Source organism: Candoia aspera, chromosome 1, assembly GCF_035149785.1.
Source record: "Candoia aspera isolate rCanAsp1 chromosome 1, rCanAsp1.hap2, whole genome shotgun sequence".
In the NCBI taxonomy this organism is placed as follows: domain Eukaryota; kingdom Metazoa; phylum Chordata; class Lepidosauria; order Squamata; family Boidae; genus Candoia; species Candoia aspera.
Window position 1 is genome coordinate 343,928,244 of NC_086153.1, and position 13,622 is coordinate 343,941,865.

The following is a 13,622-nucleotide window of genomic DNA, read 5'->3' on the forward strand; positions in this document are numbered from 1 at the left end:
TTATTTGTAATGCGTTTGCAAAGGCGGGTCCCTCCGTGCAAGAAGGAACCCTGAATGAAGTTAACACAAAACTTTTATACCCTATCTGTCCTCCCCCTCTTCGAGGGCTCAGCTCACAATCTTACTTCACAAGTATCCTTGATTGCTGGATTCTACATGTCAGCAGGATGTTCCTGCAACTCTTATCACACTTATCACCTACTTGTTTCAGGGTCTCATCCTACTCAAGCATATCTTTGCTGGCGCCAGCCAGCAGTTTATACACAATTAACTACAAATTTCTAACCTAAATAACTTTATCTAACACCCATATCCTCCAGTCCCCCTTCAGTTCAGGGTCCGGTGGCATATTTCCCTTTTCATGAGTTTGAGGCACATACAGGGGTTTTTTCTTACCTTGCCCCATCACCAATTTTACAATAGATAAGCTGTCACTTCCCTGTTCCTTTTGATGCATATGCAAAATGTTTTAAAGGTCAAATTCTTCATCCTTGTTCCTTATGAAATCGAGACACTTTTTATTTTACTTTTAACCCCCAGCTCACAACAGCGTGGAAGTAATTAGGGATACACACAAATCACTTCCAACTGAACACTGAGGCACAACAGGTTCTTTGGAATACATGGAGACCCAGTGAATTTAAAGGAACAGCAAAACTTTACTGGTTGCAAGGTACAATTGCTCTTCCTCACACGCGTGCACACTCATTCACACTTAACCCACATCCAACTAAGCTGCCAGGAACTAGCTAGAGGGACAGAAGCCTCCAAGTCTGAATCCAAAGACAACTCAAGTAGTAGGTGGGCTCTGGGACCTCTTTTATCACCAGAAGTCCTTGCTTTGTTGATTCACAAGACTGGCAGCTACTCTGGCCTTGTTAATTTACAAGCCTGGAGCTATTGATGGGATTGGGGTGGGGGTTTCCATGTGCTCAGGCCCAACTCCCTTTGTCTGGTTCAGGTGACATTTTTCCTTTGTTTCCTTAACGACTTGCTTCCAACTTGTCTATCTCCCTGACGGGATCTTTTAGACAAGTTTCCTGGTTTTTGTCCTCTGCGTATGTGTCTGCTCCATCTTTAGGTAATGGCAGCTTCAGCCTAGTTTCACAGAGGGACATGTTCTCCCAGGAATACATGATCACTTTTTTTGCAACGGTCCAGCCATGAAAAATCCAAAGCTCTTCATAAATAGACACACACCAATTTTGGGGGGGATATAATTTAACAATATGTTCACATCTTTCCATCTTCTTTTCCTCTCAATAAACTGGTTTACCATAAATTGCAATATCTAAACCAGTAAAGTTTAGATGGTAGACATGTCCAGAGCATATGCACTACTGTTCCTTCTAATTTCTTGCATCTCCAACTTAAGAAGGATGACAGTCAAGAAGCCTCACTTTGAAGTAAGTGTGTATAAGATTGTAGCCTTTCACAGAAAAAAAGTGAGCTATGGTGCACTATTTCTAATGGGATTGTGCTGAAATATGAGCAAAGTAGAAATGACCCCCCAAAAGCTGTCCTTTTTAAAAAACATTTATTTATCTTCTAGCCAAACCAGAGATTGTCACTTTAGAAAGACTTAGCAATGGCATGCTGCTCTGTGTGGCAAGTGGGTATCCTGCTCCTACTATAAACTGGTATGTTTGCCCAGCCACTGAGCAAAGGTGAGAGATTCTAAACATTTATTTTGATTTTGGATTAAATGTAAAGGATAAGAAATCAATACAATCATCTCTAATGTTCAAATGTGTGCTCTTTTCTTGGTTTTGAAACCTAACGCGAGAGTAGATTTCTTGGGGTTGCCATCAGAAGTGAGAGGTGGGATGGAGAAGGCGGTATCTTAATTCCACCCTACTCCATGTAGTAAGTTCTGTTCTCGTAGAGATAATTTCCTCCCATTTGGTTCACGTGGGATGGAGGAAACAGGTTCAGCAGATGGGAGAAGGGAGTGGACCTCTGTTCACTAATCTTGCCTGATAACTACACCTACTGGCAAAGAAGGATCTTCCAGGTGCAAACAGTACACGTCCAATTTGCATTGCACTCATGGGCATTGGAGATGCATGGCCATGACCAATAAAAAGAATTTATATAGTAGTAGAAAGTGTGGTTCTGTTTGCATTTACACCTTCATTGGATGTGTGTGTAGATATATCCAAACAGTTCTAACTTCTTTTGCCCTTAAGTGGATAACTGGGAGACCACTTAGTCTCATTCATTCTGTATTAGAATTCTAACTGCTAAGACGTGCTCTTGAAGTGACCCCAATTTCTGGAAGGGTTTCTCTGGCTTGCTTCTTGTTTCTTGAAGGAGTCATTGTAATTTTTGACTAAACACAAAGGGCCAAATGAGACATTACATGATTTATACCCATTTACAGCATACTTCCGGATGAATGCCTCCCCCTTGCAACATCTTGTAATGAGCTCCTCTAACAAGTTCCTTTTATTTCTATTTTATCACATTTTAAATTCACCATTCAACTTTAGATAGTTTGTTATCCTACTACGGAGCCTCCCTTGCTTATTTGTATTTTACTTATACTACATATCTTTTGATATGGGGAAAAGGAAGAAGAGACAAAGGACTCCCTCAGCAACGCAACCCTCATCTAAACCGCTGAAACAACAGAAGGTGGACAGATTTGTTACAAGTAAGCGAACCTCGTCAGCAAACTGTGATTCCCCAACTTACCTACTGAACAGAAAGGACTCCTTAGAGTGGGACTTGAAGGCTGAGATCGAGAGTCAGCAATTGTTGGAGTTTACTTCATCATAGCTAGAAAATACTCCTTCCTCACAGGCTGCTGCTGTTTGTACAGCTGCTGAACAATTACATAAGGAAGGACTCCTTGATCATAAAAGCTTGGAAGTCCAAAACTCATTGGAATTTATAACCAGACACAGTCTATTGATGGCACAGACAGTTCTCTCAATCTTTGATTTACTGACTACGATCAAAACTCAAGTTGATTCTTTAAAAGACTCCTTGGTTGAATTTGGTAAGAATCACGCAAATCAAACTGAGGCCTCTGATAAAGCTGAGGGCTTACTCTTACATCGCTCCTTGCAGTTAGGCTGTGGAGGAAGGGAAGTTTCAGCCTCTGAAGTTAACCCTTTATTAGGAGCTAAAAGGGAAGATATGAAAATGACAAACAACTGTATAGAAATAGATGAAAAGGGTAAAAAACCTGTATTAGGTAAATGTTATTTACAACTCAATAAGATAGCCCTTCAAATACAAACTAATAGAATTAATGGAGGCAAATCGGAGTCGAAAAGAGCTATACTCCAATCATTAAGTCAGTTACTACGATGTGAGAAACGATTTGTGGATTTACAGACGATAGACTGGCTACCAGCCAGAGGCAGCTTTAGACGGATTTTGTTGACTTTTGGTCTTTCTGCGATACCTAGTATGCTTCTAAAAATGAAATCTTTTCTGAATATATTCTCAATATTTCCAATCCGAGTTTTTCATTCAGAGGAAGTTAGTCCCCTTATAATTCAGTATAACCAAGAGGGTGCTAGAATTTTAACTCATAGTAGAAATACTCCTGCAGATAAATCCAAGGACACCTCATTAATGGAGACTATGCCAAGGAACAATAATAGTAAACATTCTTTCCACCCGATAACAATTCAGTTGCCTCCCAATCCCTTAGAAGGAAACTTAATTAATGTATCCAGTGTTCTACCAGATAATAGACAAGTTGATACACTTAAGAAATTAAATGACTTAAAAGGAGCTTTAATGGCAACTTGCCACACAGCGAACCCTTTATTAAATTTAACACTTCAAACAATGCAAGAAGAAAATCCTCACCTGGGACAACAATATGAATGCACTGAAAAGAGAGAGCAAACTAGCTGTAGGCAGAAAGCTGTCAATGGGAACCAAGAATTACAAAATCCAGATGTAATATCTGCAATAGAGGAGCCTTTTTCTCTCACTACAAGTATTAATATCACACAGAAGCAAGTGGAAACAGCTGAAGCAAAAATTATTACAGTAGCCCAAGTTCACGAGCAGCCCTTAGAAATTTCCAACTGTGGATCTGAAGACGGGAATATGGATGGGACCCACTTGGGTCATAAAGAGGGTTTGTCTAGATTAAGGATATTAATGCAGATGGCCTGACGGTATGCAGACCAGTATAAGATAAATCCCCTGAAAATTATTTTGTGGAATATAGCTGGATGGTATTGTAACAAAGGCCTTAACCATTTAGATCATTTGTTAGATACGGATGTTCTTTTGTTACAGGAAACTTGGACAGCTGATGATCTTGTATTCAATGGCTATTATTCGTACAAGTTGGAGGCAACCGCTGGCAGAGGGCCAGGGCAGATGAAAGGTGGACTGGGAATCCTTATTTCCATCGCTCTAAGAGTAGGTCATAAATCCATTCAGCCACTTAATCAAATAACTATGGCCGTACTCTTAGATCTGGGAAATACTTCTTTATTAATTATTAATGTATATTTCCCACCAATACAAAGAAGAGCTGCAATTGAGGCAATGTGGTCAGATTTAGAGCAGTACGTTGATAACCTCCTTCTGGAATACCCTAGTGCTTTGGTACTCCTCGGGGGGGATTTTAACACCAGGCTAGGTCCTGATGACCATATACTGTTCTCTAAATTTCAGCAGTATCCTCCAACCTGCGCTCCCAATTTACCTGATGCCACTTTTGTATGCCTTTTTAAAGATAAAAGATCTAACTATGCTGGGATTTGTCTAGCCAAGTTTGCAAACAAGTTTAATCTATACATACTAAATGGCTCTATTAAAAGTGGTCACCCAGGAGAATATACATTTATGGCTGGGACGAGGAAAAGTACTATTGATTATATGCTAGTCTCTATTAACTTACTACATTCAGTGGAGTCCTTTAAGGTGCTTCCGCATCTAGAAAATGACCACCTTCCTTTATGCATACACTTGAAGACATCTACTAGTCAAATGCAGCCAGGGGCATATTTTACCCCTGTCATTGTTCTAGCAGGACAAGTAAGTTGTCATGCCAGATGGGCCTTACAACTTGATCAAAGGGTGAGGAAGACATTGGCAGAGGATGATTTACAAACAATTAAATCATTGTTTATGTTTCCCAATACCTCACAAGACCCATTGATTTTGTATAAAAATTTAATACAAAAATTACAACCAATATTAACTTGCGTTACTAACCCTGATATCAAAAGGGTTGTGACTTTCTCTAAGGCATGGTTTGACAACGTGTCGAAGCTAAGAAAGCCCTCACTGCAGCTTATCACCTATATAAATCTGAGACAGAGTCTAATAACGCAAATACAAAGTATCTTGAACACCTTCTTGCCATCAAAAAACGGTATAAGAGACTGGTGGCTGATAAGAAGAAGCAGGACATGAAAACCATGTGGAAGCATCTTATTGAAGCTGCCAAACTGAAGAACGCCTCCCTTTTTTGGCAATTATTATCCAACCAGACAGCCAGATCATCTACTATTCTAGACTCTCACATTTCACCAGAGGTGTGGGAATATCATTTTCAGAAAATGTATGAGGATCCTAACCATACGATGTTGACACAAATGAATGATGGTCTAACCGAGTGGCCTCCAGTCTCGGTGACTGAAATCAAATTTCTTATAGGACAACTTAGAAAAGGGAAAGCTCCAGGAATGGATTTTATTTCAGTGGAAGTATTAAAGAATAATGTCGAATGGTGGTCCCCAATTTTAGCATCACTTTTTACTTATATTGATAATTCGGGGAGAATCCCAGAGGATTGGGGCCTGGCTATTATATTCCTGATTTTTAAAAAAGGGAAGACAGGTGATCCTGCCAATTACAGGCCTATTAGTCTACTGAATACAATTAGCAAGCTTTATTTATTTAATGAATAAATAAATAAATTTATTCACTGCCCATCTCTCCCCAACGGCGGCTTTATGCTCCGACTTCAAGCATTACACCTCTGGAAAGAGTGCAATCAAAATGTATTAGAGCAGTACTCCAAATGCCCAAATGTGTGTCAAACGCTTATCTTTGATTGGAAGTCGGCATGATAGAAGTTGAGGCAAGAGTGCATCTAGCTTCCTTGAACCTTTGGCTAAAACTCAAGCATTATCCCCAAGGTTTAGCACCACTCATTTTCCAAGATTACTTCCAATCCTCTTGGTTAAAGGATATTGTATTTAGTCTCGCAAAGCTAGGATTTTCCACGGATTTAATTCTTAGCATAGCTTATGAACAGGCAAAATTGACCCTGAAGCAAAGGATAAAGGACACAGAGAGACAAACGGACTTAGAGAAGGCCCCTCATTTCCTATCTTCAGAGCAAAATAAATATATTGTCAATACTGCCAGCTACCTTGATTCCTAGCCATCGGAAAGCTTTCTCCCTAGCTCGAAGCCATGCGCTCCCTTCTGCAGTCTTGGAAGGCAGATACAAAAAAATTCCAATAGCGGCATGGTGGTGCCCTTGTAACAGTGGAGAGCTAGAAACCACAGACCACGTGCTTCTCCGTTGTCCTTTTTATAAAGAGCTCAGGAGTAAATTAATATTACCTCTGATCAATAAATATCCTAGGCGGAAAGATACAGACTATATGCAAATGTTACTTGTAGACGAACATCCAACTGTCACGGCGCAAGTAGCCAGATGCTGCGCAGCTGCTATGAAGATACGTCAGATTATGACGGGGAAAATGTAGTAATGTACCCCGTGTAATAACTTTAAGTGGTTTTAAAGTATATATTTTACTCTTTTTATTACTTTACATATCATATTTTATAGATACTTATATTTGATAGAATATTAGTCATGATAATGTAAATTAATAAGATTGTTTTTAAATTTGATTAAGGGGCTCATTTACATTGTGATCCAAACGCATTTTAACATTTAATTGGAACTTGTAAATTCAGATTTAAAATGATTTCAAATCATTTTAAGGCTAATGTGTATATCTTTACAGAATTGTTCCTTGTATTGGTCAGTGACTGTAATAAAAAATTGAACTGAACCCATTTACAGCTGGGATGTTCTTGGCCCTAATTATTTAACACTATAGAATGACAAGTACAAAATAGCTTCTCTGTCTGGCTATTATCTCTCAGCTTTATCATGTAATAACCAATTTCCCAGGACACGGGGTAGTTAGATTTCCATTTACACACAGTAGATTATATGGCAAATGTGGCTTGTAAGCTTGGAAGGAAGAAAAGAATTAACTACGGAGGTAATGACCCATGTTTCTAAGGAGATTGTATGTATTTTCATTGCAGGTAGCACATTTGCAAATGAGAATATCAACGCTTGCTTATTTTGATGATGTTTTGAACATTTCTACTAGTTACAGTACTTCCATATACAAAACATTTTTCAGAAGTTATTTTTATGAATTAAGCCTTTTTTTATTAATAGTGGCAACCATGACATTTCTCAAGTTAGTCCTGAAAGTTGTGACATTTCCAGTAGCATGAAGATTTCCCCCAACTGTACCTAGGGTGACCAAAGTTCTGTTTATACCATAAACAACAGTTGTTAAGAGGAACCCAATTCTATTCCTAATAACTGTACCACTTATACAATTGTGTTACTTTTTGTCAAGCAAGATGCCTAACACTGTGTCTGCTCCCTTTCAATCCCACAATAGATTTTGCTGATGTATAATGGTGTTTGGGGTACAGAACACCCACTTTGAAGGGTCTCACCAATATGCCCTAAGCAACTTCTGACAAGTATTGTTTTATTTTCTTTATATTTTGAAAATTAATGAAAAGAAATTCGGTTATGTTCACAAGAACTAGAATGAAAAATTAGCAGGTTTATTTACTTATTGAGTTGGATTCAGATGTAATTATACTTAGTGTAAACTCAGTGAAATTAATGAGACTTAAGATTGCTACGATTAACATAAGACTGACTATTTCCATCCTCCCAAGGTCGGTAAAATGAGCACCCAGCTTGCTTGCTGGGGAGGGTGGCGACTGGGGAAGGCAATGGCCAACCACCCCGCTCTGTAGTCTGCCAAGAAAACGTCGCGAAAGTGACATCCCCCCAATGGGTCAGACATGGCTTGGTGCTTGCACAGGGGACCTTTCACCTTTTCAACTATTTCAGTGAATTTGGATTAAGAGCAACTAATCCTCAGTGGCTGCGTTAGCAGAAAGAGTAAATTAGAATTCCCAAGAATCTTGACTTAAAATTTCCAAGCAAGAATAGTGATGTATCCTGACCATGTCACTTCCTTTCTCTTGCCAACAAGAATGGCTACATAACTGGAAATTTGCTAGGAGGAAAAGCTTAGCATAAATGCCAAATTAAAACTCCTGATGTGCCTGTCCACCAGTTTTTCTTTTCTTGTTTTTCATCCAGATGATTTCTTTCTTCCAGGTGTCCAGATTCACCAAAAGCTTCTCCAGTGAATGTAAAAGCCAAATATAAAAATTCAACATTTTCTTCATTTGGAAAGATAATTGTTGAAAGTACCATTGATACCAGCGTGTTCAAGAACAGTAGCACAATCACATGTGAGGCTTCCAATACTGTTCATAGATGTTCAGCTTCCTTTAACTTTTCCATTAAAGGTAATTCCCTGAATGCTCTTTGAAACAGAATACGATATTTATCCTGTAAGCTTTTGGAAACGAGCAGTAGTATTCTCAACTTAAATCACAAAGCATCAAGTCATTGCTGATAACTAAATGCATACTTACCTTTTTTGTCACAACTTCTTTAATAGCATTTGTCTTTTGCTTTTCACGTTAACTATTCTAAGAAGCGCATAAATATTTTGACTTTTTTACAGAACAAGGTGAAAAGCAGTATTTAATTTTTTTATGTAAGAACTTTATTATTTTTCAAAGTATAATTAAGATACAAAATAGAAAGTATAGAAAAGATTGAAAATAGAACTAAAGAAAACAGAAAAGCTAAAGAATGCAAATAGACAGAAAATAGAAATGGAAAGTGACTTCCAACTTTCTCCAATACAGATATAGATAAACTTACAAATGTAATCTCTTACCATTAGTTAAACCATAACATTATTTCTATTAAAACAAACCATTTAATCACTAAAACCCAGAATCAAAACTTCACTTTTTTCCAGCACAAGCAAGTAGTCTAAAAGTGGTTGCCAAGTAGATATGAATCCAGAAGTAGGATGATCTCTTATTAACTCTGTCAACTTAGCCATTTGAGCCAAATCCATTAATTTAATAATCAACTGTAGGTATTTGTGGATCTTTCCATTGCTGTGCATATAAAAGTCTTGCAGCTGTAATCGTGTATAAAAGCAAAATTCCATATATTGTTTCTCTAACTCCTCCATCAACCCCAAGAGAAACAGTTCTGGTTTTTGCATGTTCACTTTAAGGATCTTTTGAATAGTGGCACATATTAGATCCCAAAACTTTTTAGCCTTCTCAGAGGTCCACCAAAGATGATAAAAAGTTCCTTCACCCTGTAAACATTTCCAACAAATGTTCTTTACATTATACATTTTTGACAACTTATCAGGAGTTAAATACCAGTGATACATCATTTTGTAAAAATTCTCTTAAGCTGTAATTCAAGGTGAATTTCAAACCTTTATTCCACATATTTTCCCATTGCTCCAACGTAATATTATATATGAAGTTCTTATCCCATTTAATCATGCATTCTTTCCAAATTCATCTGTAACAACATTTTGTCCATTTTAGTAATAACATGTTTATCATTTGTGCAGAGTTCCATTTCAAACTGAGTTGTTTCATTAACAAATTTATAATTGTTTTTATCCACTTTAAAATGTCCTGACAGTTGCATGTAGGTAAACCAATGACATGTGAAACCTTCCAACCCTAACATTTCCCTTGTTTTAAGTTTTGGTTCACCCTCTTCAAAATTTAACAAATCTTTATACTTTTTCCTCCCACATTTTCTCTTCTCTTCTAACAAATGCTTCTTGAGGTGACAACCATAATGGTATATTAGGAGACAGTCGTCTTACCTTATATTCACCTTAGGCACGAAAGCCGGTCACTCTGTCTCAGCCCAACTCACCTCACAGGGTTGTTGTGTGGGGAAAAGAGGAGGAGGAAGGAGTATTAGGTGTGTTTGCCGCCTTGAGTTATTTATAAAAATAATAAAGGCGGGATAGAAAATGATTGATAGATAGATAATAGATATTTGTTCCAAATCTTCAATATGGCACTCCTAACAAAATGATTTTTAAAATCCTTATTACTTTACTATGCCTCAAGTAGGAGTGCCACCCAAATCTTATTTCATGTCCTTCAAGCTGCAGTAATTTCTTGTTCTCCAAAGTAATCCATTCCTTCATCCAAAGCAAACAACAGGCATCAAAGTACAATTTTAAATTAGTCAAACCCAAACCTCCTTGTTCTTTGGCATCTTGTAATAATTTATATTTAATTCTTGGTTTCTTGCCTTGCCAAATAAATTTCAAAATGTATCTCTGCCATTGTTTAAATGGTAAATCTGTTGACAGAATCGGTATAGTCTGAAAAAGAAACAACATCCTAGGCAAAACATTCATCTTAATCACAGATATTTTTTCCCCTGAGAGACAATTGTAATTTCCCCCATCTTAACAAATCTTTTTTCATGTCATTCCAAATTTTAACATAATTATTCTGAAACAACATAATTTAACATAATTATTCTTAGTTGACAGGATCACCCCCAAATATCTAACCTTTTTCTCAGTCTTGAAACCCATCTTACCCGACAGCAATTCTTGATTGCACAGGGTCATATTTTTAATTAACATTTTTGTTTTTTGCTTATTTTAACACTCACCAATGACCCAAATTCTTTTAGATTCTTCATCAGATGTTCCACAGTATCCAAGGGATCCTGTAATATCAAAACTAAATCATCAACAAAAGCCCTCAATTTAAAAACCTCTTGTTTGATCTTTAAGCCCTTTATTTGTTCATCTCTTCTAATGTCTCTATTAAAAACGTCCAACACCAAGATAAAGGTGACAAAGGGCATCCTTGTCTTGTTCCTTTTTGTATTTGACATCTTTCACTTCATTCAGAATGATATTTGCTTTTTAAGGTGTATAAATTGTCTTAATTCCCTGGATAAGATGTTCTCCAAATCCATAATTTCCAAGACTTTAAACATGAAACTCCAGTTCAAATCATTGAAGGCTTTTTCTGCATCTAAGAAGATAAGTGCCACCTGGCATTCATTATGATATTGTAGATATTCTATAGTATCCAAAACCACTCTTACATTGCCTTTTTGGCAAAAATCCACATTGATCATAATGGATAAGTTCTTGTAAAATTTTTTCAATCTTTCAGCCAGCACTGAAGCAAATCTTTTATAGTGATTATTCAACTATGACTTTGTTGTTTATTCGTTCAGTCGCTTCCGACTCTTTGTGACTTCATGGACCAGCCCATGCCAGAGCTTCCTGTCGGTCGTCAACACCCCCAGCTCCCCCAAGGTCGAGTCTGTCACCTCTAGAACGTCATCCATCCATCTTGCCCTTGGTCGGCCCCTCTTCCTTTTGCCTTCCACTCTCCCCAGCATCATCATCTTCTCCAGGGTGACCTGTCTTCTCATGATGTGGCCAAAGTATTTCAGTTTTGCCTTTAATGTCATTCCCTCAAGTGAGGAGTCTGGCTTTATTTCCTGGAGTATGGACCGGTTTGATCTTCTTGCAGTCCAAGGCACTCTCAGGATTTTCCTCCAACACCACAGTTCAAAAGCACCGATCTTCCTTCTCTCAGCCTTCCTTATGGTCCAGCTCTGACAGCCATATGTTACTACAGGGAACACCATTGCTTTAACTATGTGGGCCTTTGTTGTCAGCGTGATGTCTCTGCTCTTAACTATTTTACTGAGATGTGTCATTGCTTTCCTCCCAAGCATTAAAGTTCTTCTGATTTCCTGACTGCAGTCAGCATCTGCAGTAATCTTTGCACCTAGAAATACAAAGCCTGCCACTGCCTCTACGTTTTCTCTCCCTGTTTGCCGGTTATCAATCAAGCTGGTTGCCATAATCTTGGTTTTTTTGAGGTTTAGCTGCAAGCCAGCTTTTGCACTTTCTTCTTTCACCTTCGTCATAAGGCTCCTCAGTTCCTCCTCACTTTCAGCCATCAGAGCGGTATCATCTGCATATCTGAAATCGTTAATGTTTCTTCCAGTGATTTTATGGATTCCTCAAGCCCAGCATGTCGCATGATGTGTTCTGCATACAAGTTGAATAGGTAGGGTGAGAGTATACAGCCCTGCTGTACTCCTTTCCCAATCTTAAACCAGTCCGTTGTTCCGTGGTCTGTTCTTATTGTTGCTACTTGGTCATTACACAGATTCTTCAGGAGGCAGACAAGATGACTTGGTATCCCCATACCACCAAGAACTTGCCACAATTTGTTATGGTCCACACAGTCAAAGGCTTTAGAATAGTCAATAAAACAGAAATAGATGTTTTTCTGAAACTCCCTGGCTTTTTCCATTATCCAGTGGATATTGGCAATTTGGTCCCTAGTTCCTCTGCCTTTTCTAAACTCAGCTTGTGCATCTGGCAATTCTCGCTCCATGAATTGCTGGAGTCTACCTTGCAGGATCTTGAGCATTATATTACTGTGGAGTCCTTGGTGCTCTCTGAGCTTTGTTGTTTTCTTGCAGATGTTTCATTGCCAGACTAGGCAAGATCTTCAGTGCAAAGAGGGAGTGGGCCTTGCTCTCAGTTTATATACCGTGGCCTGCCCTGCTTGTGTTGGTGGGGGTATTGTTCTCTCTTGGGAGTTCTTTGATTGGGCCCTTGTTTGCTGCTGAGAACTGTGAGGTAATACAGGGCTGAAGTTTTGATTCCTATCACTTTCCTGAGAAGCATCTGTCTCATTGGACAGATCTTCAGTTTGCTTTTCTGGCTTAATGTCCTCATCAGGGAAAAGATCACTATCAGCAAGTCCTTGCTGTTCTGTTGTAGTTAGATCAACTGGAGATCTAGAATTTAATCTCCCCCAGTTTTGTTCAGCAAAAGAAGCGCTTTTGCTAATTATCAATTTCTCTCCCATTATGAACCTGTAGCTCCTTTGGCTTTGCTCATAGCCAAGAAAGATGGCTTTCTTTGTTGTGGGGCCTCCTTTCCTTCTCTGTTGTCTTGGAATATGAACCCAAGCAGTGCTACCAAATACTCTCAGATGGTTTACCTTTGGTTTCACACTGTAAAACAAATGGAATGGAGTGTCCTGAATCACAGAGTTATACAATCTGTTTTGTATATAACAGGCGGTGGACATTGATTCTGCCCAAAATCTGAACGATAACCTGAAATCTTTAAGTATGCATTCCATCACATTTTGCAAAGTTCTGCCCTTTCTTTCAGCAACACCATTTTGCTGAGGGGTGTAAGGGTTAGAAAGAATTTATTCTATCCCCTTTTCCACTAGGAACCTTTTGAATTTGTGAGAAAGGTACTCTCCTCCTCTATCACATTGGAGTGCAGATACAGGCCTAGGGAATTTTCCATTTGCCCATGTCACAAAACTTTTAAATTTCTCAAATGCCTCATCTTTATGTTTTAAGATGTAGATAAATGTGTATCTTGAGAAATCATCAATGATGGTCATTGCATGCCTTGCTTGTCCAAAAC

The 13,622-nt window shown here is 38.4% G+C and overlaps 1 protein-coding gene across 1 annotated transcript in view; it reads left to right on the forward strand.

Moving 5' to 3' along the window:
• Nucleotides 1-1,545: 1,545 nt before the first annotated feature.
• LOC134488556 (mast/stem cell growth factor receptor Kit-like) overlaps nucleotides 1,546-13,622 on the forward strand; it is a gene marked incomplete at its 5' end in the record, with an annotated part of 50,029 nt that continues 37,952 nt past the window's right edge. The window contains 2 exons of the mRNA XM_063291037.1: nucleotides 1,546-1,667; nucleotides 8,390-8,583. Of these exons, the coding sequence (XP_063147107.1) occupies nucleotides 1,546-1,667; nucleotides 8,390-8,583 (316 nt within the window). The remainder of the gene's footprint in view (nucleotides 1,668-8,389; nucleotides 8,584-13,622) is intronic.